The sequence below is a fragment of the Pimephales promelas genome, chromosome 8, assembly GCF_988280905.1.
Source record: "Pimephales promelas chromosome 8, fPimPro1.hap1.1, whole genome shotgun sequence".
Lineage (NCBI taxonomy): Eukaryota > Metazoa > Chordata > Actinopteri > Cypriniformes > Leuciscidae > Pimephales > Pimephales promelas.
The window spans coordinates 23,521,007-23,543,586 of NC_142776.1; the positions used below are offsets into that span (position 1 = coordinate 23,521,007).

The 22,580-nt window shown below is 38.9% G+C and overlaps 1 protein-coding gene across 2 annotated transcripts in view; it reads right to left on the reverse strand.

The window, feature by feature from the left end:
* pde4ba (phosphodiesterase 4B, cAMP-specific a) overlaps positions 1-22,580 on the reverse strand; it is a 162,710-nt gene that overhangs the window by 104,678 nt on the left and 35,452 nt on the right. The window contains exon 3 of one of the 2 annotated variants that reach the window (XM_039691716.2): positions 15,684-15,922. In XM_039691716.2, the coding sequence (XP_039547650.1) occupies positions 15,684-15,922 (239 nt within the window). Of the gene's footprint in view, positions 1-2,465; positions 2,884-15,683; positions 15,923-22,580 lie in introns of those variants that run through there. The other variant, XM_039691718.2, reaches the window with a different exon arrangement.

Here is a 22,580-nt window from a genome sequence, read left to right on the forward strand (position 1 = left end):
TTGTGGATGGGGCAACTCAGCAGATCAAAAAACAAAATAAAGTGCTCAAACAAAATGTCACTTGTCACAGCTGATTGGGACAGAAACTTAGGTTAGCAGGGAAGATTTTGAAAGCGCTCATTGCTCGTCACACCTATGATACGGTATTAAATTCCTTTCTTAATTCAAGGTCAAAACATTTGTGTCAGAGACATGGCACAGCAGTTATGTCACACACTAAAGATATTGAGTGAGTTTGAGTCTGACCTGCAACATCTCCCAATAATTCCGGTCACTTTCAAATATATCTGTATATGATAGAGAGGCTAATATGAACAACAAAAAAAAACACCGAAGGTTAATCAGAGATTATCCTTCCATTTTCTCCTTGAACATCATTTATCATGAAGGGATGAGGCTCTCTTCAGCATTTTCCACACCACTGCACTTGTCTTCTCTCCACCTCCATTCCATGTTCATGCACCACCTCACTCCCTCAAGACAATTCTGCCCCCTCCCTCCATTCCCAGTGTGTGTTACCTAACACAGCAACGACCAAAACAGAAAAAGAACTCTGACACAAGCCTCCACTCACAATAACGTGGATGCTATGATGCACAAAATGTGAAACCACGGGTTACGCAATGCACAACTGCGATAAGACGTTCGATGAGTTGCAAAAGTTTAGATCTGCTTATCTGAGGACATTCAGGTTGCATCTGAAATGTTCATGAGAACCACTTCTCTATACACAAGTTTGAATGTGTCAGATTAAGACAGGTAGAATTGATGACAACCATAACTCAAGGCTCTAGGAGCATTCCTTTAGAGACCAGATATGACATTTCTGATCACTCTGGATCCATTTGTGGTTCATTTTATGAATGGTTGATGTCATGCAGATTGGTGCGCAGCAGATTGGTGCTAAAAGTCTCAGACACTATAATTGTACAAATCACTGCAGTTATTGCAGTCTGCACCATTAAACTCCCCCTATTAAACACTCTTCTGTCTGTGTCTAATGGCTGTCTGGATGAGTAATGCATAGGTGCTGGTGACTGTGTGACATGTTTCAGGATGTAATCCAGTCACAGTGTGTATTGTACCTAGCACATTAAACATTAAACATACACTGTCTAGCTAACTAAGCAGAAGAAGGCTTTTTAACAGAATGAATGTGAAACAGTTACCATAGAGGCACATGTGTGGCAAATATCCAAGGCTCTATTCCAAGAACAACACATTTTACGGCTTTAAATTCTAAACAATCAAACCGGTACAGAGCATGGCCCAATCCACATACATCGCAAATATAATGAAAAAAAATCGCAAACAAAACCAATTACTTTGCATTCTAGACCATAAAACTTAAATATTCATTCATGCGGCCTCTATTTTTCTGTTGAACTCATAAAACAATGGAAATGAGACGGTTTTTTTTTTCAACATAACCAGGTAACGCCAGCAAGAGTCTAGACAGAATGACAAATGTATTATTTACTAAAGGATAAAAACCTTCCATATCACATCATATCCTGCCCACATCCTCCTAGCACTGATCCAATCTCTTCAATGTACAGGAAGCATCTCACGACACAAAGCTTTCATTTTGTTACAGTAAGTGATAAGAGTGGATATGACTCTTGCTATGTTATAATTTTGAGTGACGTAAAACCTTCATTTAAAGCCGATGCTTTGAGCGGACACATTTTATGGGAATAGCAACTCATTTTCTAAATTAATGTATCAAATAATTAAGATTGTATTTTGAGGAGTGTTTATTTATTTTGAGGAGTATCAACATCAATCGCGTAGTAGTAGAAAAAAATATACTAAAAAATAGAGTTAATAGTAGTAATATTACATTATATTATAACATACTTAAATCTAGTTTAATGCTACATATAAAAACAATTATAAAAAAATAATTAAACATTACACATCTACACATTATACATTCTCTACACATTTATATGTTATGGAAAATGCACATAATTTTAAATAATTTGGGTTTGACCATGTTTAGGCTATGATGTTGACATTGCTAACAGTGAAATAACCTATAAAATTTTAACATAAATTGCCTGAAAATCTGTATAGTAGTTTGCAGAGAAAGGGTAAACAGTCTTAACTCATTCCTAAAAAGGACACTGCGACGGTTCCACTTAGAGAGACCAAAGAGAGCATCACAATATGTCATGTCACATTGACAGAATTACCCTGTTTCAGCTTCTCTGGTTTGCAGTTGATACATCCAACAACATTCACTAGTTTATTTTGTCATTAAGATCTATTTTTGGTCAAAGAAATACAATATCATACCTGCAGTGACATCACACTCCACTGACCCATAATAACATTTACCCAAACTAATTCACTGTCATTCATAAAAAAAACCTCAAAACAGCATAATACTACAACCCTCCCATTCACACTTCCTCGCACGACCCGTCACTCTTTCCCCTTCATACCCCAGACACGCTTACCAGGTGTGTGCGACGGTGAATCGGCGCCTGTGGCGGCCGCCCTTGTTGACCATGAGCTTGCGGAAGAGGCGCGGGGAGCTGCGGGGAGATATTTTGGGGGAGGTGATGCGCTTGTTGCCAGTACCCAGTCGCGGAGGCTCCAGCTCCAAATGCATGTGCTCCTTAAAGGTACGAATGCAGGGGTCCGATTCCGGAGCACTCAACTCATTGGAGGACATGGTGATGCTGAGGATGGAAACAGCCCTATTTCGCCCTATCTGAGTCACACTACCAACTATTCCCTCCGTTTCTCTCAGTCAACTAGAGGTTATGCCATGCAGGCTGATGTTTTGTGTGTCAGACAGGAATAAATGTGTGCGCTTGAGCTGCTCTATTCTCTAGCTTCCTCTGTCAGCTTAGGCTTTCGGCGATGCAGTAGAATAATCCTCTCTCGTTCAGTTCCACTGACACACTGAGAGCAGTCCCCTTCAGTGCAGTCACACCTCCTTCCTGTGAGAAAAAGAAAAAACTCTCTCTCTCTCTCTCTCTCTCAACCACACCTCTCTCTGTCTTTCTCCTTTTAGGCAAAGAGAGAAAAAAAGAGCCCTCTCTGTCTTTCCTACACTGACTCTTTAGATATTCTTCTTTCATTTATTTAGATGTCTTTCTTTCTCCCACTCACTCCTCCTACTGTGTTTCCTCAGACTCACACTTACTTCACTCAGCTCCAGGAAACTCCGTCTTAAATTATTCAACTGTGGGCAAGAGCAGGTCTTCTCTCCCATCAGTGGCTTCTCTCTTCAGGAATTACCACACAGAGCTTCTCATGATGTAGAGAGGAGACCCAGAGGAAGGAACCGACTGAGCGCACTTTACTCTGCTACCCCAGGTGCTGTCTGCTTTTAAAACAAGCAGAATAGCTTTAAGATCCTTGGATTTTAAAAAGAAAAAAGAAAAAGAGCCCTAAGAAAATATGCATAGTGACGGTAAAAGCTCCGCCTCCTCCTTGCAGCTGATTGGCTGAGCTGTAGTTAGTTTGATGGGTGTCTCTGGCTGAATTCTGATGAGGGCTTCTGCCCTTTCACAGCTCAGTAGTGTTCAAGACACTGATAAAAGAAGAAAAAAAATATTTAAAAGGCAATTTAAGCCCAGGATTAGCAGAGACTGGGGAAATATAAATATAGCTCTGAGTTAAATGAGGGTTTAGATGCTAAAGTGGCTAGTTTGAAGAGAAAATAATGTGAGTGAATTGGAAAGAGAAAATGATTTAAATGGAAAATACAGGTGGAAAGAAAACAAAGCAGAGAGTATAAAACAGACACAGAAAGACTGAAACCGTAATAATGTGTGCATGTCCTCAATACATATTTATCATAACACGCTTAATTTTATCAACCACCCAAGAAAATCAATGCAAAACCTTTTTTTTAAATAACATTTCCTGTTTAATGTAATTGGATGTTACCTGTTACATGTGACCTAGATACCTAATCACCTATTCATCAATAAACAGCTACTGAAACAAATTGCAAAACCGTAATGCAATTTCTGAAGGTGAATTGTTAAATGCCCTTCAAAGCACATTTGAACGTGAAACGGCATATCGCTCGCCCTGTGTGACGGCAGCACAGCGGGATTATCTCCGGCTCTCATAGAGACATGCGGAAGAATGGAGGTACGTTAGCCAGCTATCAACCTGCCAGTCAACACCCGCCGGCAGCCAGGACTTCACCATGGAGACAAAGGAAAGGAGGAAGTAATGACAACAGGAAAAGATGAATGAATGAATGTATGAATGAGAGGATAAACAAAAAAGTTGGAACAGATGGTAAAATCTTATATTTTATGTGATGTTTTGACAGATCTTTCAACACAGACGACCTATGATAGATAACTTAAATTCCCCAGTTAAGCAAGTAAAGATCTATAAGAACTATAAGGGGTAAAATTCTGCAGATTGTTGTGGAGAAAACAGATATTAGAAAGCAACAGAGATCTGTATGGCTATGAGCATCAGTGTAGAGGCAGTCACTGAGTCTATATTTTTTAAATGATGTAACTTATATCAAAAACAAATATTCTCGGTTTAAATAATCCATATGAAAACAACAACATTTTCTCAAAGGCTGCCTCATTAGCTCTGATTGCCCACGCGCAAACGAGCATTTGCCATGCAAATATTCCACTTGAAGGAACGCAAAACTGTAAACGCCCTCCTCACCTCAAAACAAAGAATCAGAGACTTCAGTAACTTACTCCTATGCTTTTTATTGAATTTGAGTGCTGTGCTGTTTACCTTGGATTTACCTCAGAAGAATTAGAAGAACGCGATGAAGATGAGAAGAATTTTAAGGTAAGATAATTCCACTCATAATAGTAAGCATGTTATTGTTGTGTAAACTTTATATTGTAGCTACTCGTTAAACTGGTGCCAGACTAAAATGTAATGAGATTGGAGTAAAGTTGTATGTGCCCCGTCCACACTACTGCATTTTCGTTTAAAAACCGAGAATTAAAACGAATACGATCTCCGTCCACACGAGCGTTTTATCTGCGTATTAGAAATGATCTCCGTCCACATTAAAACGACTGAAAACACGGATCATGTGACCATTCACCAACACAGTGTTGGTGTAAACAGTGTTTGGCGAATCAGGGAAGGATACGTCATGATTGATAACACCCAATCATAGAGCCGAGCGTCAGCCTCTGCGTCAGCGTTTCTAAAGTCCACCATTTTGTCTCGTCCACACTAAAACGCCCTCCGGAGATTCAAAACGAAAAACGGAGCTGCAGCGTTTCTAAACTTCTCCGTTTTAGGTCTTCGTTTTTCCCGTTTTAGTCTGGACAGGAGGTGCAAACGTAGAAAAGGTCTCCGTTTTTAAACGAAAACGCAGTAGTGTGGACGGGGCACAGAGATTGGAGTAAAAACATGAAGCCTAATGCAGTACATGTATATGTATCCGGACAGAAAGATGCTGGAATGTGAACTAGACAGGTAGGCAACCTTTCAATGCTAAATTTATATATATGTACGACACAAGGATGTTTTTCGATAATAAAACACAGCATGATAAAAGTAGGTTACTATGAGTGTTTACTCTAGTGTGGTGATTGATCTATTGTTTAGGCCCATTTACTGTTAAAAACTGTGTTTGATATCTACTCTAACGTAGATATGTATAATATGGTAACAACAATGTTTCATATTTTGGAGCGGCTCGATCGCTTCAGTAAATGTTCTCTGCACGCACTGTGGTAGTGATGTGTCGTTCATGAACAATTCGTTCATTTTGATCAAACCTTTAATATGACTCGGGATTACAGAGTTGTCTCAGAGAGTGATTCGTTCATTTTGTGTTGAACGCACATGCGCATTGCGCAACATTTTACTATCTATGGTTCTGAATCTGTTCTGGAAACAGAAATGATTAGTTCATCTCTCTCGAGTTTTCGGGTTCGGGACAGGTCCAAGTCTTTCGTTCTTCCTGTCTGTCCCATAGAGACTATGCTGTCAGTATACCAGAAAGTGAAATAATTAGTTCATTTTTCGAGTCTCGAGTTTGGGTTCAGCCGGGTCTGAGTCTTTCGTTCTTCCTGTCAGTCCCAAAGAGGCTACGCTGTCAGTACCGTAAAGAGAAATTATTAGTTTATTTTTTTTTCGAGTCTTCGGGTGTGAGTCCTTCGTTCTTTTGTCTGATAGCACCTGATAGGGCCATTATGGGAGGGTCTTTGTCTTTCTGAGGCCCCATCCACACCACTGCATTTTCGTTTAAAAACGGAGACCTTTTGCTACGTTTCCACCTCCCGTCCAGACTAAAATGGGAAAAACAAAGACCTAAAACAGAGAAGTTTTGAAACGCTGCAGCGCCGTTTTGCCTTTTGAATCTCCGGAGGGCGTTTTAGTGAAGACGGGACAAAACGGAGGAGTTCAGAAACACTGCCGCAGAGGCTGACGCTCGGCTCTATGATTGGGTGTCAGTCATGACGTATCCTTCCCTGATTCGTCAATCACTGTTTACACCGGCACGCGCATGCCCAGTGTTGGTGAATGGTCACGTGATCCGCGTTTTCAGTCGTTTTAATGTGGACGGAGATCATTTCTAACACGCAGATAAAACGCTGGTGTGGACGGAGATCGTATTCGTTATAATACGACGTACGGGGCCTCAGTTGTGAAACACATCAATAATCATGATGATTCACACCCTCCTCGCAAAGAGCTTCCTTACACAAAAACGAGCTTACACAAAAACAGCAAAAAAGAGCTTTCTTACACAAACTTACAAAATTTAAATCAATATATTTGTTTTATCTGAATGAGTACGCAGGATGATTTTCACATAGTTTTGAAGCAAATATCCTAGGCTGCATGATACAAGTTTCAACATTCTTATATAGAGAGATAATAGTATGATTTCATGAACTTATTTCAGTGACATTTTTTTTATTTCACAAATCACTCATAAATGTTATTATCTCAAAACTACAAACTTATACATACATGCTGCTGAAATAGTATTGTAGCTGAGTTTGTGCTGAATACAGTGTAATCCGACTTCAGCCATGAAAATGTCACAAGTAATAGAAATAGGCACAAATGTCAGCGCATGTCAGAACATCTCCAGGGCCCAGAAAACCCCTCAGACCCCAGAGGGTTAAATACCCTGATATACATTATTTTTGCAGCGCGGGCCTTCAAAGTATATTCTATAGAGTGCAAAAAGTCATATGACACATATGCACTACCTAGTGGTCAAAGCAGAACTCAGACAAGGAGAGTATACATTCAACATTAAAATATATGCCTGTGTGGTAAACTTACTGTTTTATGCTCTGGTTCTGTAAACACAGCCATAATACGGCTTCAGTGCAGTCTTTGAGGTGTAAAAGTGACTGTCAATGTTTAACCTGCTCTGTATTTCCCTTATAGATCTTCACCAATGTGGAAAAAACTGACTGAGGGGAAACTGGGCTCTTATTATATTTACAGTTTAGACATATAAAGTACCATGAGAGATAACACCATAGTTCAAACTACAGTGCAAATCTGTAAACACCATTTGAGGACCCTGCAGATGGTAGAGTTTCCATTTAGCAGACACTTGCACAACAGACAGTCCTCCAGGATCAACATCTTGTGAAATTGCTTGCTAAATGTTGAAAGTTCAAGTCACTGCTGCCAGGATTTGAACCTCTAACTTTTGGCTAGCCCTCCCACATTAACTACTATCACTACAGTCATTTGTAGTGGTTTGCACTACTGTGTTCCAAACCTTGTGCAGTAATGCAAGTTTAGCCTCGAGTTCAATGAAGAGGAATGTGATCAAGTCACTCTGACCTTTCTGTGTTGTGAGCCTATTCACTGATAGAGCCTCAGTGGAGAGGTCTTACATAACTGAAGGTCTTACAGTACATAGACATTTCCTTACTGCTAACTGCTGCAATGAGGGAAGTCATATGGCTCACAAGGCTAGTACATATAGTAAAAAGGATGAGAGATGCTAGCCACTAATGGGAACATTACAAGTAAGCTAAGGCGAGAGAGAAGAGTGGTACAGTGACAGAATGAGAATGAGGGAAAACACAACCCCTGCAGAGTGAATTTAAAATCATTTCACAGGATTACAATTTGTGAGAAGCGATCTCATAAACTCTGACATCTCCCCACTACATTGCTCACCCTACACAGAGCTGCTAAGTATTTTGTGCATCTGTAAGAACAAGATTTACTTTACCCCAAACACTGAGAGCATCAGTTGGGTTCTGCCTTTAAAAGTAAATAATGTATCAAGCTAAAGAGATTATGTATCTATTTACAGCTACTGAAAATCCATCTTTTAGAGTGCAGGTTATAGTTGCAGTGATTTCAAATGCAATTTTCTGCTATTAATTCAGCCCAAAACATTTAACAAAGTCTCATCTGTTAAGTCTTTATAAACATTATACTGCTTGTTCACTGCAAAACAGAACAGAAGCCTACTAATTGTAAAGACACACACTAATTGTTCCAATAATGGTGAAGCAGCTCTGATGCTGTATTTACACAGAGCGAGGGAAACAAATAAATAAATAATAATAATAAATACAAAGGAAATATGAATCTAGTTCAATGATTGCTTTTGTAACTGCACTATAGCCATGCAGTCAGCAACTCCAGGAGTTATACTGAATTGCAGTTCTTAGTTTATGGATATGTGGGACAGACTCTCTGAGCTGTTAGTAAATTCATTTAAATGATAAAAATGAGTTCTCCAATCCACTGCAGGAGACATTGCAGTTGACAGTGGGAAATACAGGTCAGTTTGATTTGGAGGGAAGCAAATTAATGTAGGCCTCCTCAGTCCCCAGCCTGTCTCCATTACATGGTCCCTAAGCACAAATCGAGCTTGAAAGTCAAAAACTTGATGACAAAGTAATCCAACAAAATGATTTGCACACACACAATATGTGTGACTATGACCAGTGGTATGATCACGTTATAATGATACAGCAGGTGTGTGTGAGTGAGCGAGCGATTGAGTCCCAGCCATCCTTCATTCCTGACTTTCGTCTGATGGCTCCTATACCATTTACATCAGGTGAAGTGTAATATGAAAGGAGATGTCTCAAAATCATTCACCCAAAGCTTAGAAAAGACACCAGACAAAATAAAAAAAGCCTTTGAGAAATATATTTTGACACAAATGTTCTGACCCATGTCTTTCAAACCCATTAAAATTATTCTTCTATTATGGAGCACAGAGAAAACTGTTTAGAAAAGGGTCTGGAGATGTACCAATAAAGATAAAATAATTGTTTAAATGTTATTAACTGGTAATATTAAGTTTTAGAGATTACAATCAACATATTGGCCAATATAAAATTTGATTTCATTGTGTGGAGAAAAAAAACAACAACAATCAAATCGAATTTAATCGAATTTCTTTTCAGAATGTTTCAGAAAATAAGTATATTGTGTTCCAAATAAGAAAATGAAAGAAAAAAAATAACATACAGGATTAAAATGACAGTGAGAGTGAGTAATTTTCATTTTGGGATGAATTATACTTTTTTAATTCATAGTCATTAAAAGAGTAGCTTCAACATTCTGCTAAACTTCTCCTTTTGTGTTCCTCCGACAACAAAGTCATGCAGGTTTCACACAACACGAGGGGCAGTATATCAAATATTGCTTTAAGACAAATGACTAAACTTTACAAAGACAGACGTGTTCTTACATCATCCAGTCATTCGTGACAGTTTAGGACGCACAGACCTCGACCTGACCCAGACTAATAGCGTGAGGAGCTCTGCCCTGGAGTCTTCTGTAATTGCATTTCTGAATGAATCTGTGTGACGTGATGTCAGATTTTTTTTCTCTTCTCTCATGAACACACGCACATAAAAGAGTGCTCGAGCCTGAGAAAGTGGGTGAAGTCACTGATGAATTCACTCGAAAGACAGCTCTGTGCCCTGTAGTGTCTTGTCCTCCAGCATCATTGCTTACGCCTGGCCCATAAAGCTATCCCACAAGCCACCTGGGAGCGCCCAAATCAATCTGCATCGGAGTCACGTCAGCAGAAAAATAATTGTGCTCCAAATATAGCACTTTCCCTAAACCTTGTCTCCCATTTCTCCTGACACACACATCAAACAGACAGCTCTAACAAGAGCAGAAATGCATGAGTGTGAGATAGCAGGAAAATAATGAATGCTTTCCAGGTTGTGTGTGTGTGTGTGTGTGTGTGTGTGTGTGTGTGGTTACACATGCAGCTTCTGCACAGGTTCAAGCTTACATATGATCCTAGTTAAAAAGGGACTAATATATATATATATATATATATATATATATATATAGGCTCACATATGCTGCAGTGCCATCAATACTTTCTAAACCATTTAGACTGTGACACATCTCACTTTAAAAGAACAGTTCACCAACAGATGAAAACTGGGTAACACTTTATTTTACGACCCGCAAACAACTGTGTAAGTACATCGAAATTACGGTGCACGTTTCTGTAATTATAGTGTGCTTCTGCGTAAGTATAAAGGAACAATAGGTTAAGTTTGGGGTATAAAAGGGGCAACAAGCAGATATACAAGCAAATTATTTAATTAGTTAAAAAATAACAGGTACCTATTCTGTTAATATATTCCATGAAAAAAAAAAAATGTATGTCTGTTGTTTATACAATGTATCACATTTCTGGCAAAATATGTTCAGGGTAATTTTGACATTTTGACATATTGCCTTTTCTTACTAGATTGCTAGAAAAATCAAAATAATTTGTTTCTGCTATGATTTTAATTTAGACTGTACCATGTGGTAATTAGTACTTACCTTATCCCATTGAATTGCAATGACACTTAAATGTCAGGGCAAATATACTGTGTAATTAATACCTTTCTCTGTAATTACAGTGCTAATGTTTCGTATTGCTACATAGTAAGTAGCGTTTGTTACCCCCTTGTTCTGTGTAGTTAAGTGTAACTCCTGAGGGCTGTAAATTAAAGTGGTGCTTGTTACCCCTTTATTACCCCAAACTTAACATATTGTTCCCTTATACTTACACGGAAGTGCACTATAACTACAGAAACGTACACCGTAATTTAGGTGTACTTACACAGTTGTTTGCGGGTCGTAAAATAAAGTGTTACCGAAAACTGAAAACTAATTATGTACTTACTCTCATATTGTTATAAACCCACTTGACTTACTTTGGAACACAAAATATGATTTTTCTTTTTTTTTAAAGAAAAATTCTGGCCAGCTTTCTCATATAGGAATGACTCAACCCAAAATGGCAACAACAACAAAAAGAAACATTTAAGTATCATAAAAATGGCCTGTATAACAAACAGAATGAAATGTAATTTTTTAATGATAATCCAGAAAGATGTTGTATTATCCTGATTGATAATTCACTGAAAATATCCTCAAAACAAAATGCACCAACTAAAGATCATTCACCTCTTGCGTTGCTCGGTGAACTATTCCCTTAAACATTCTGAGACAAACATCCAGATCCAGAATAACCTCAATTTGCTTTACATTTGAAAGAGGCTTGCAAGCAGATGGCCTACATTGATTAATGTTATGGGTCTGTAGGGTTTTAGGACGGGGGCAGACTGATGAATGTTCACAAGGACTACTAAACCAGAGGTGTCACATGGAAACATCTGAGTTTAGGTGGCATGATATATTTTAGTCTCAATGCTGCCCTCCACTGGCAAACAATAACAACTACAAACATAATAAATGTCATCTAATGGTAAACATTTATCAAATGCATCACTGCATAACGAAAAAAATATCTTTTTAGGCTGAAACCCCACAAACTTGACTAAACCGATCAAGTATAAATATCTAAGCACAAATGTCTTTTGGTCTCATAGTGCATTTGCTTTAGGACTATTGCAACTTTGATGTCAAATCTCGTCTTTTTACCAGACACATTGATTGATGAATGATTGATGATTATAAACCAGCTGTTGCTGTGCAGTCAACTGCAACTAGACAGATTTCCCTCTCCTAATGGCAACAACACTGAGCAGATGCAGCTTAAATCACCAGTGTGCTGCAAGCAAAATTGATATAGTTCATCTTCGATCATGCACAAGTTTGAGATTAACATAATTTTAGGCTATATGTAAAGCATAAATCAGATGTTAAGAGCAAACAAGACATTTAAAGAGATTTCTAATTATCCAATGCTCTGTACAATATGTGCACAATTTACCAGCTTTCCAGATATTTCTACACATCTACAGCAACTTCCAGTTCAATACTATTCATATCATTCAAATCTGAATGTTGTCAGGGAACATTGACACTGAAAAAATTGAGAATCAACTTCAGAAACAGCTACTAAAGCAACAGTCACACAAACCAAAACAGCCACAGACTGCATCTATGTTAAAGAAAAATATCTGTACATATCTGTAAATGTGTAATTTCTGCACAATTCTAATGATATTTATTATCTGGCAAATTTGGTTTTCTGAAAACATTCATGTGCATGATCCATTCCATGATCCATAGTTGAAAACTTGATCAGCAAGTTAAGCCAAGTCAAGACATTAGACAGTGCTTTGTACAATAGATTATTTCAAAGCAGCTTCACGTTAACAAACAGGAAAATAACAGTGCTAATGTTGTAAAATGTCCAACAGAAATGCAGTGATTGACTGGCAACAAATATTTAAATGTTTATACAGTAGAAGTCTTCATATACTCTTAACTTTTGAAATTAAGAGCTGTCATAAGAATGAGCACAACTCCTCTCAAGATATTTTATAAGGTTATGAATAATTTATAGACCAGAAAGCAAAAGAAACTGCCAAAACAAAAAATTATAAGTTCCCTTTCGTTGTCACTCAGAGTTCCGTCGAATGACGACGAATGGGGGTTTCGCTTAGAAAGCTTATCGACTTAGAGTATTACAAAACAAGCCAATGGCAAAGATTTGCCATGGGGCTGCGGAATTTGCATAGTGTATCTGCGCCTTACCTTGTGGGTATAAAAGGAGGACACCGGCAATATGCAGACATGTTTTCACTTCAGAGCCAAGAGTTTTCTGCACTCATGCAGCCTATTCTCTGACTTCGAGAATCTTCTAGACAAGCAGCGTCCAGTCGGTGTTGGTGTGATGGCGAGTTCCAGCGAGTTTCATATTCCTACCTGCTGAACTGAACAGCGTGTGTGTTTCTCCCTGGGCACTTCAGCACTGCTGCGAGTTTTTCTCTCACAACTTTTTAAAGACGTGTCTTTCTAGGGAGTGGTTGCAGGGCTACTCCTTCCCCCGGTGGAGGGCCGGGAGAGAATCTTTTCTCCAAAGAGCTGTGTCCCATCCCTGAGCCCCCAGAGGGCGCGGATGACAGTGCGTGTTTCTTACGAGCCTCGCCACTCTTATCCCCCTCTGTCCCAGAGCTCGGATGACAGTGTGTGCTGCCCCCAGGCGGTACCACTATCATCCCGCTCTGTCGTCATACCCCTGGCAGAGCAGCTGGTCGTTCCCTGGCCCCCTCTATCAGGGTTCGGTTTGACCATGTCCCCACACCGGGCTGCTATGCAGTTCACGTCTAGGCCGGTCATTCCGCTTCGCCGCAACACCGAGGGGAAATCTGTGGTTCGCGTGACCCTGCTGGCAGAGTCATTAGGAGCCTCTCTGAGCTTCCCAACCTGTCCCGCTGGGTCGCACGAACCATCGTTCTCGGCTATGTGATTCAATTCGCATGGTCTCCTCCCTGCTTCTGGGGAGTTCGCTCCACTATGGTCAATGGCTATGCCCCTACCATGAGTGCGGAGGTTGCTACCCAACTGGTGAAGGGTGCGAGACTGTCCCTCCAGCCGAAATGAGGTCCAGGTTTTAAAGCCAATACTTCATTGTCCCGGAGAAGCCGGTGGGTTACGACCAATCCGGGACCTGCACATCTGAACCGCTCACTTCACAGGCTGCTGTTCAAGATGCTTCTGGCCAAACGTCTTGACATTTTCGAATGTGTGTGGCCACAGGATTGATTTGCAGCGATTGACCTGAAGGGCGCCTACTCTTAGGTCCGTTCTCTCGACTCAGACTGTATCTATGGTTTGCTGTCAGGAGGCGCACATATCAGTATGCTATTCTCCCATTCGGGCTAGCCCCGTCTCCTTGCGCCCTCACGAAAGTTGTCGAGGCACCCCTTGTTCCTCCAAGGGAACACGGGGATCGCATCCTGGACTATCTTGGCGACTGGCTTTTCTAGTTCACCCTCAAAACCAGTTCGGTGAACACAGGGACCCAGTGCTCTGGCACTGAGCTCGTCTGGGCCTTGAGGTCAACTGGAAAAACAGTAAACTTTGCCCCGTGCAGAGGACCTCTTTTCTTGGTTTCGACTTGGTCGCCTTCTCCACTCAGCAACTGCTGACTTGCCAGGAAATTAAGATCAAGTGTGTGGTTCCACTGAAGTTATTTCAGAGGCTCCTGGGGTATATGGCATCTGCAGCCGCAGCAACGCCACTCGGATTGGGATTAGTAATTGCATATTTCCTGTAAACTTGGGATATGCTCCCCAGTGTACCTTCGTATCCCTGTGCTAAATAGGTGTCCTTCATCCGTGCGTGAAGGTGGCGTGATTAGACTGGTAACCCCATTCGTCGTCATCCGATGGAACTTGGAGTGACAACGAAAGGGAACGTCTCGGTATTGTATGTAACCCTTGTTCCCTGAGTAGGGAACGGATACATTGCGTCTTCCTGCCACTTGCACTGTACCGCTGGAACAGTCGAGTTCAGTCTTGGCTCCTCAGCGAAGAAACATATCTGCATATTGCCGGCGTCCTCCTTTTATACCCACGGGGTAAGGCGGAGATACGCTATGCAAATTCTGCAGACCCATGACATTTCTTTGCCATTGGCTCATTTTGTAATACTCAAAGTCGATAGGCTTTCAAAGCGAAACCCCCATTCGTCGTCATCCGACGGAACGCCTCTGTTCCTTACTCAGGGAACGAGGGTTCTTTTCAACCGGTTTCATCTAAGAGTAGCAGTTTTTTAAATTCAAAAGATGAGTCTTTGTTGTAAATTCTACAACAACCAACTTGTACAGCTAATAAGGTTCAAGGGAACCTGACATGACCTTTTTTTAATGCTTATATAATATAAGTAACGTGCACTACTGTTTAAAAGTTTGGGGTCAGTAAGAATTTTTTAATAAATCCTTTAATTCATCAAGGATGCTTCAATTGCTCATGAAAGATTGCTAAAAAATATTAAACAGCACAATAATAATAGTAATAATAAATGTTTCTTAAGCACTAAATCAGCATATTATGATTTCTGAAGGATAATGTGACACTGAAGACTGGAGTAATGATGCTAAAAATACAGCTGTCAACAAACGAATACATTTTTAAATACATTTTTAAAAAATAGAAAACAGTTGTTTCAAATTGTACTAATATTTTACAGATTTTTACTGTATCTTTGGTCAAATAACTGCCGCTTTGGTAAGCATAAAAGACAAAAAACGCTTTACTAATCCCAAACTTTTGAATGCTAGTGTATTATATAATATAAAGCTTATTTAATCTATGCCAAAGAAATAAATATAGTTTCCCAAACATTTCAACTGTCAAGCTCGAAGTTCCACAGAACCACTGTTTTAAACCGGGATTGGAGAAAGTTCCCTAACATCAGACATTTTACACACATGATTCGAATCAGATTTCTGAAATTAGAGGAGCAATGATAGGAGCTGATTAAGATGGACTCACCATTCAGAGTCCACAGGTGTGATGTCAATGCGAGGGGGTGTGATGAAGGGCAGGGTAGTTGGTCTTGCCATGAACTCATCATCCGGACTGCGTGACCTCTCCATCTGCCGCCATGATAAAGGAGGCAACTGTAGGTTCCCAGAGAACCGGCGCCTCCTCCTGTGCAGGTCTACCCCCAGCGTGCAACCAGTAGAGGTGAAAGATTCACTTAGTCTGCAGTCCGGAGGCTCTTTGCTGTCCTGGAGAAAGAGAGAGTGAAAGGAGAGGGTAAAGATGGGAATTCCTTTCAGTAGATACAGAACTGAATGGTATGGCAATAACTTGAGCAGACGTGGAAAGTATTTCCTACCACTAGAGGGCATCATCGCTTTTCGCTTAAAATTCAATTTAAATCTTTCTTGTAAAGACTGTACATAAAATGACATTGAATAGAAGTACGTTTTACAAACACATGAGATCTAAATGTGGAAAGAATCTAAATAAAACAGAAAATAGCTGCAATCAATATTTCACATAATTAGGTAAAGGCGTGCCAGATAAATCCTCAGTCTAATATATTAAATAATGTTGCAACACTAAAAAACAAGCAAGAAAAAAAGTAATATGGTTTGAAATATGAGAAATACTTTGCACTGATTGATACTGTAGTCGCTGTACATAAAATCCCCATTAGTTTTGTGTACTTCAAAATCATGGCAAGCAAATGCTTCTTTCAATTTAGTCATCCTCAAAAGGAGCACACAAAATCAATCATACACATGACCTGTAGTCAAACAAACAAATGGAGCCCTAATTGACCACTTTTAGTGGAAACAGGAGAGGTGCACATTTAATTCTGCAGTAATTTGGGCAGCTGTGTGTGTTTTGGATGCAATCAGGGTTATTATTTACCCTTTCAGACAGCTTCATATTGCATCAGTTACTCCTGTTGGATGTGTTTCATCCAACGTGGTAGTATGCTGACATTACCCAGGATACCATAGCTCTCGATACACCACAAAGACTTGCTGTTCTGGTCCCAGAAGAGTCAGCGAGACACGCACCAACAATTTGTCCACTTATAAACTCTGATACGTCTACTAATTATGTTGTGTCGATTGCAATGTTGTACAGCTGTGCCATAGCTCTGCTAATTCAACCCCCACACTCTGCTCTTACTGATGGAATGTAAAATTAGTGAAGATTGGCCACCAAGTATGTGTCAAAACTCCAACATTATGGCTGTATCTGAAAACTTAGGCAGCTGACTAGTTGCCTAGCTGTCTTATAGGCAATAACTCTGCAGGCAGTGTACACAAAGGTACGTCACGAAACTGATTTTGAACAGACTTCTGAGGCAGAGTGACAATTTAATGATTTACAGCAAAATAGAGTGATCTTTGGTGAGAACTAAACAAATATTTAATTACTGAAGTAGAAATTTTCTGACCAGAAGTAAAGTAAAAACTGACCAGCAACCATTACTCTCAGATGCCATCTTTCTTTTTCTAGCTCCCCTGTCACCAAATGAAATGCAAAGGGTTGTGGGATATCAAAGACAGCGAAGGATTCATCTATGCTGCCATCAGATGAAGATATCTCAGGAGACAGGAAGTGAAGCTAACACTGGATTCAGACGTGCCTTGATGCCTTCCTACTTTGAAATGTGTCCTCCTAAGGCAGCATTTGTTAGTTTTCAGATGCAGCCCATATTGGCCAGTGTTTCAGTTTCGTTGTCCACTGTAGATAATTATTTGAACAAGGATCCATTTATACATTTTTAATGCCATATTCCATAATATGTGCGTTGTTTTATTTTTGTCCTGTGATTCAATTGTTTTAAGGAGGCACTACATCCCTTGCCTCCTCGGAGGAAACACTCCTTATACAATTAAAAAAAATAACACTCTCACAATTACGCATTTAAGTCAATTGTAAGATATAAAATATAAATAAATTCGCAATTACCTTTTTTTTTTTTTTTTTTTTTTTTGCAGAAACAAGCTTCCATATACAGTACAATATCCAGTAGCCTATACAATACAAGTTTAATACTGCTTTGTGCATGTAAGACAATTCATATTACAATATTGTGTACTGTGCTGTCTAACACATTGATAGTGAGTGTGATGGAGAGATATGTGGGCAGCTGAAGGTGTTTGATAGCAGACCAACACTGGCTAGAAAGCAAAGGAAACTTGTCAGCAACTGATATAATCAGTACAGCTGAGAAAAGAAGAAGAGTGTTTCTGCATAATCTGTCAGGGACCATGAGAAAACTCAAAGAAAAGTGAAAAGAGCTTCATGTTATGAAGTGGAACATTGTGGACAGCTTCTGCTAAAATTCTCATCCAAACAGTCAGAGCTGCAGAGCTCTAGATGCTAAGACAACTCTCTCTTTACTACAACCAATTCAAGGGGAAGGTTTCATCTGAAAATAGAGCACAAGGAGGCCAAATGATGCCCTAACCTAATAGAAAATGCATTACCGCCAATCAGATCTTCAGTGGTCAAATTGTAGAAATATCTGTATAAGTCTTACTCCTGACAACCATGCTGTAGAACCCCACATTTTTTTAAAGACTGTAAAAAAAGCAGGGACTCTCATGTGCTTTTTTTTTTTTTTTTTGCTGCTTTAGTCTTTAAATGCAATATTTACTTTGATTTCTGGGAACAATTTGCTATCCTATCACATCCTGGGTGAATGAACACGCTGACACTCAAAAACACTCTGGCGGTGACACAGCAGAAAAGCTCAACTCACAGCACAGACATATATGGATATTTATTCAAGGGTAGGTCTGTTATTTCTGACAAGAGTCTCCTGGCTAGAGGTGACTATAGGAAGACAGATGTTACAGAGACTTTTTCAAGCGATCATGTGGTTCAAATCAGAGCTCTCTTAAAATTCGGAGTTTACCATTACATGGTACAGTACGTTCTACGAGAACGTGAATTGTTTTTACAAGTAGAGAAACCATTTCACTCAGATATACATCAAAGTAGAGAAGAATATACTATCACAAGTTCCATTTCATGCTGACTTTAACCCATTATTCAATGAAAAATTTCACATCCAGCCTATTTTCATGAGCAATGTAGCAATGTTTGTTTTGTGATTAAATCATTCGTTTGAGTCAGATCTGTTCAGTGAATCTGCCACGATCAATCTGATTCATTTTAATTTATTCATAAATCTGAATGATTCAGTTGATCCAGTTGTATGTACACATAAGTTGTACACATAAGTCCAGTTGTACATATAAGTTGATCCAGTTGTAGTTGTGTAATCACAACTATGTGGGTCTTTAACAAAGATTTTAATTTGGTATGTTTCTCACAAATATATTGTATGCCTTCAGAAGACATGATAATACTCAAGTAAACACGAGTATGTGTGTATGTGTGTGTGTGTTTTACAGTGTTCACAGTCATCCCCCTATAAAGGCCAAATATGAAGATTTATTGCAGAATTAAGATGTCCTCTATGAGCTCATGATGTCAGGCAATGGACAACTAATCTGCATTTGACCGATCCAAACATTAGATCACGGCAAACAAATCATTTTTTGATTGGACAGCATCCTCCTAAGTTGATGTTATCCAGCCGATAGGCCCAGCCCTGTTTGTGACTCATTTTTGTTTGTGAAAATTATAGCGTTTTGTCCCCGAATGAACTCTGTGGGAGAGCACAGGAGCACGGCAGAGAAATGACCAAGGTGACCTCCTGAGATTCCCTGTGTTTGGAACACTCTGCTGTCAGCTCCTGCAGTCACCCGAGACCACATTCTTTTTTAATTCATTAGACTAATGCAGCCCTGTGTTCAAAAGAGAACCTTTCTCCTTCAAACACAGACACTCAAACAAAATATCTTCGACCGGTTTTTGACTCTCTCTGACTTTCTTTGAAGGAAAGAATCTTTTCAGTATTTGGAGATTTGAAAGCCTCCACTTGTCAGTCAGATGGTCCTCAGGTACAGAACTGAGTTGGTACTATACTGGAAGACTGGAATTGTTGCCTTTTTTAATCGACTTTTGAGCATGTGTTGACAATGAACATGATTCTATACAAATCCCAAGAGTAAAGAGATACTTTCACAACTAATTATACGTAATCCTAACAAATATAATGAGGTAAGTAGCTTAACTATGTTCAGTACCCTTGTGAATGGCAAGTCCAATTATCCCGAATCAGATAAAGATAATCATTAAAAGTGACTGGAGAAATAGAGACCCATCACACTATATATGTGAATTCAGGGGGCTACTCTTAAATCAACAGTTCAATAAATTGGATACACACAACAGAGACTAATTTACATTTATGCATTTGGCAGACACTTTTATCCACAGCATGTGATGTGTGTTGATATGAATTAATTTTCTGTATTTTTGTTTTTCACATGTGTTTTACCTGTTTTTAGAATTTGTGCATTGTTTTGTGTATTAGGCAAATGTCTGCAAATTTGGCAGAAAATTACTAATACTTTTTCTGTTTTTCCTACAGATATTAATTTTTCTTATAGTGTATATAAATGTAAAACACACTTTCTGAACTGACATGATATCATATTCTGCAAACAGAATTGTAAATAATGCATTTAACAGAATTAATATTTTATCTACTAAGAATCTACTACTAATAAAATAGTCATTCATTAATTTCTATAAGCGCCTAAAAAAAGTGACTAAAACTCTCCATTGCAAACTCTCAAGTTCTGAGCTTTTAATGGCTAAAACAAGACAGAAGCCGTTTCAGCTTGCTAGTCCAAGACTTGGCTTAGAAATCCAAAATAAATTGACCAATACAAATTATTAAAACAAAAACAGAGAAAAAACTAAACCTCAAACATTGGACAGAAGCAACATCATAAAAAAGTACATTGGAGTGCTATCTATCACCAAAGAGTGCAAATTGGCATAATATTAAATGGTGACTATGAAAAGTATCCAAATATTCATGCAGAAAGGGACAGATAAGAGAAAAGTAGACAGAGAAAGATGACAGGCTGTGTCTCCAGTGCAAACAAATGAAGTGGAAACAGATGTGTACTTTTTGACCTCATGTTTGAACTACGCACAGACCAGGGAGACTTACTTTCCAATTTCACAGCCCAACACAAAGACTTCCATCTGAAAGCATACAAGGACAAACTCTCATGCCTGCAAGGTGAAACTCTAGCAAGATAAAAACTGGCTGCAAGCTATACAGCATGTGATCCCCTGACATGACAAACTACTAGCAACTAGCAAGGACCACCAAAAAGAAATCATATTTTTAAACCAACATTTGTACCTTTATGTGGAACGTCTGAACGACCACCTCACTTAGCGATGAGTAACATCAATGTACAAAATAACCTCTCTGCTGCACAGAAGCGACGTTTCCATTACCCTTCAAATTGCACAAATTGAAATGTGTGAAATTTGGGGAATCCAGTATGTGTTTAGAAAACAACTATATATATATATATATATATATATATATATATATATATATATGCCCCTTTTTTATATTTGAGCCCCTGTCCCTGAAGAACTCCTCGCTATCAATATACTGTTGGAAGAATGGCATAAATGGCTAGAGGGGGACATTTAGTCAAGGTCACAGGAATACACTGCTGCTCTGCCACAAGCTGAGTTCCAGATACATAGGACCATTTACCAAAGTCAGATCGACCTAGTCACTTACCACCTTGACTTACCTTCACAATACACAATTTCACCTACAGTACCTTCTATGTGTCTCTCTAAAAAAATCTCACAAACTTTTCTTCTCCCTTCTCCACAGGGTCTGACACAGCTGACATGCCTCCTCCTGCTATCGAATTGGAAGACCACATCTATTCGGTACACTCTATCCTCAAATCAAGACGAGGCAGCAAGTTGGACTTGGAATACTTATCAATTGGGAGGGTTATGGTCATTAGGAGAGATCTTGGACATCATGTTATGATGTTCTTGATTCTACTTTGCTCAGTTTTTTTTAAGGCAACCATTATTTTAACGTTATTTTAATCATTAACAAAACCCTTTATCAAATTATAATTGAAAGGATTATTATTGCAGTTCCATAGACATCATGAAATTTGAATTTAACAAACTATAAATGTCTTTTTTACACTCTAAAAACGCTGGGTTGTTTTAACCCAACTTTGGGTCAAATATGGACAAACCCAAACGTTGGGTTGTAAAAAAAAAATGTAACCCAATGGCTGGGTTCGTCCACATTTGACCCAAAGTTGGGTTAAAACAACCAAGCAATTTTTAGAGTGTATATATACTGTAAATGTCTTCTATAAATGTCTTCCATAAACTATATGTTTTCATTTAAATGTCTATTTACATCTATGAAACCTCAAATACACATTATGTGTTTGAAAACACTGAATATTTGTGAAATGAAATGTACCGAGAACGTCCGTCTATGGCTCAGCACCAGCCAAAGCGCGACTGCACGTTTGAATTTGAGTTTAGCAGTGACACACTGAAAAACTTTATATAAATATACTTGACTTGACTCAAAACGAAGGAAATGACATTTATTAATGTTGGCATCAGCATCTGCAAACTCAGACATGTATACATACCTATCTTTTACACTCCAATAATTAGAACATGATTGGTTAGATAGATTTGAAGGTAATAAGTGACTTAACATGTGAGTCTTCCTGGCAGAACTTACGCTAGAGCTTTCATTGAATCATCCTGGGACTAATTGATTAGAAGTTTCCCATCACTATAAATTTTATCAATACTTTTCAGTAATGTATCAAATACTGTGTGTTTTGTATTTCTAAACATTTATTTCGCCTCGCCTGCCATTTTGGATTTCTTATTTTTTTTCAGTGAACCCATCATGGGATTGTATTCTGTGCGAAGGATGCAAGCAATCGAATTTGGAAAACTGTGTTTTTA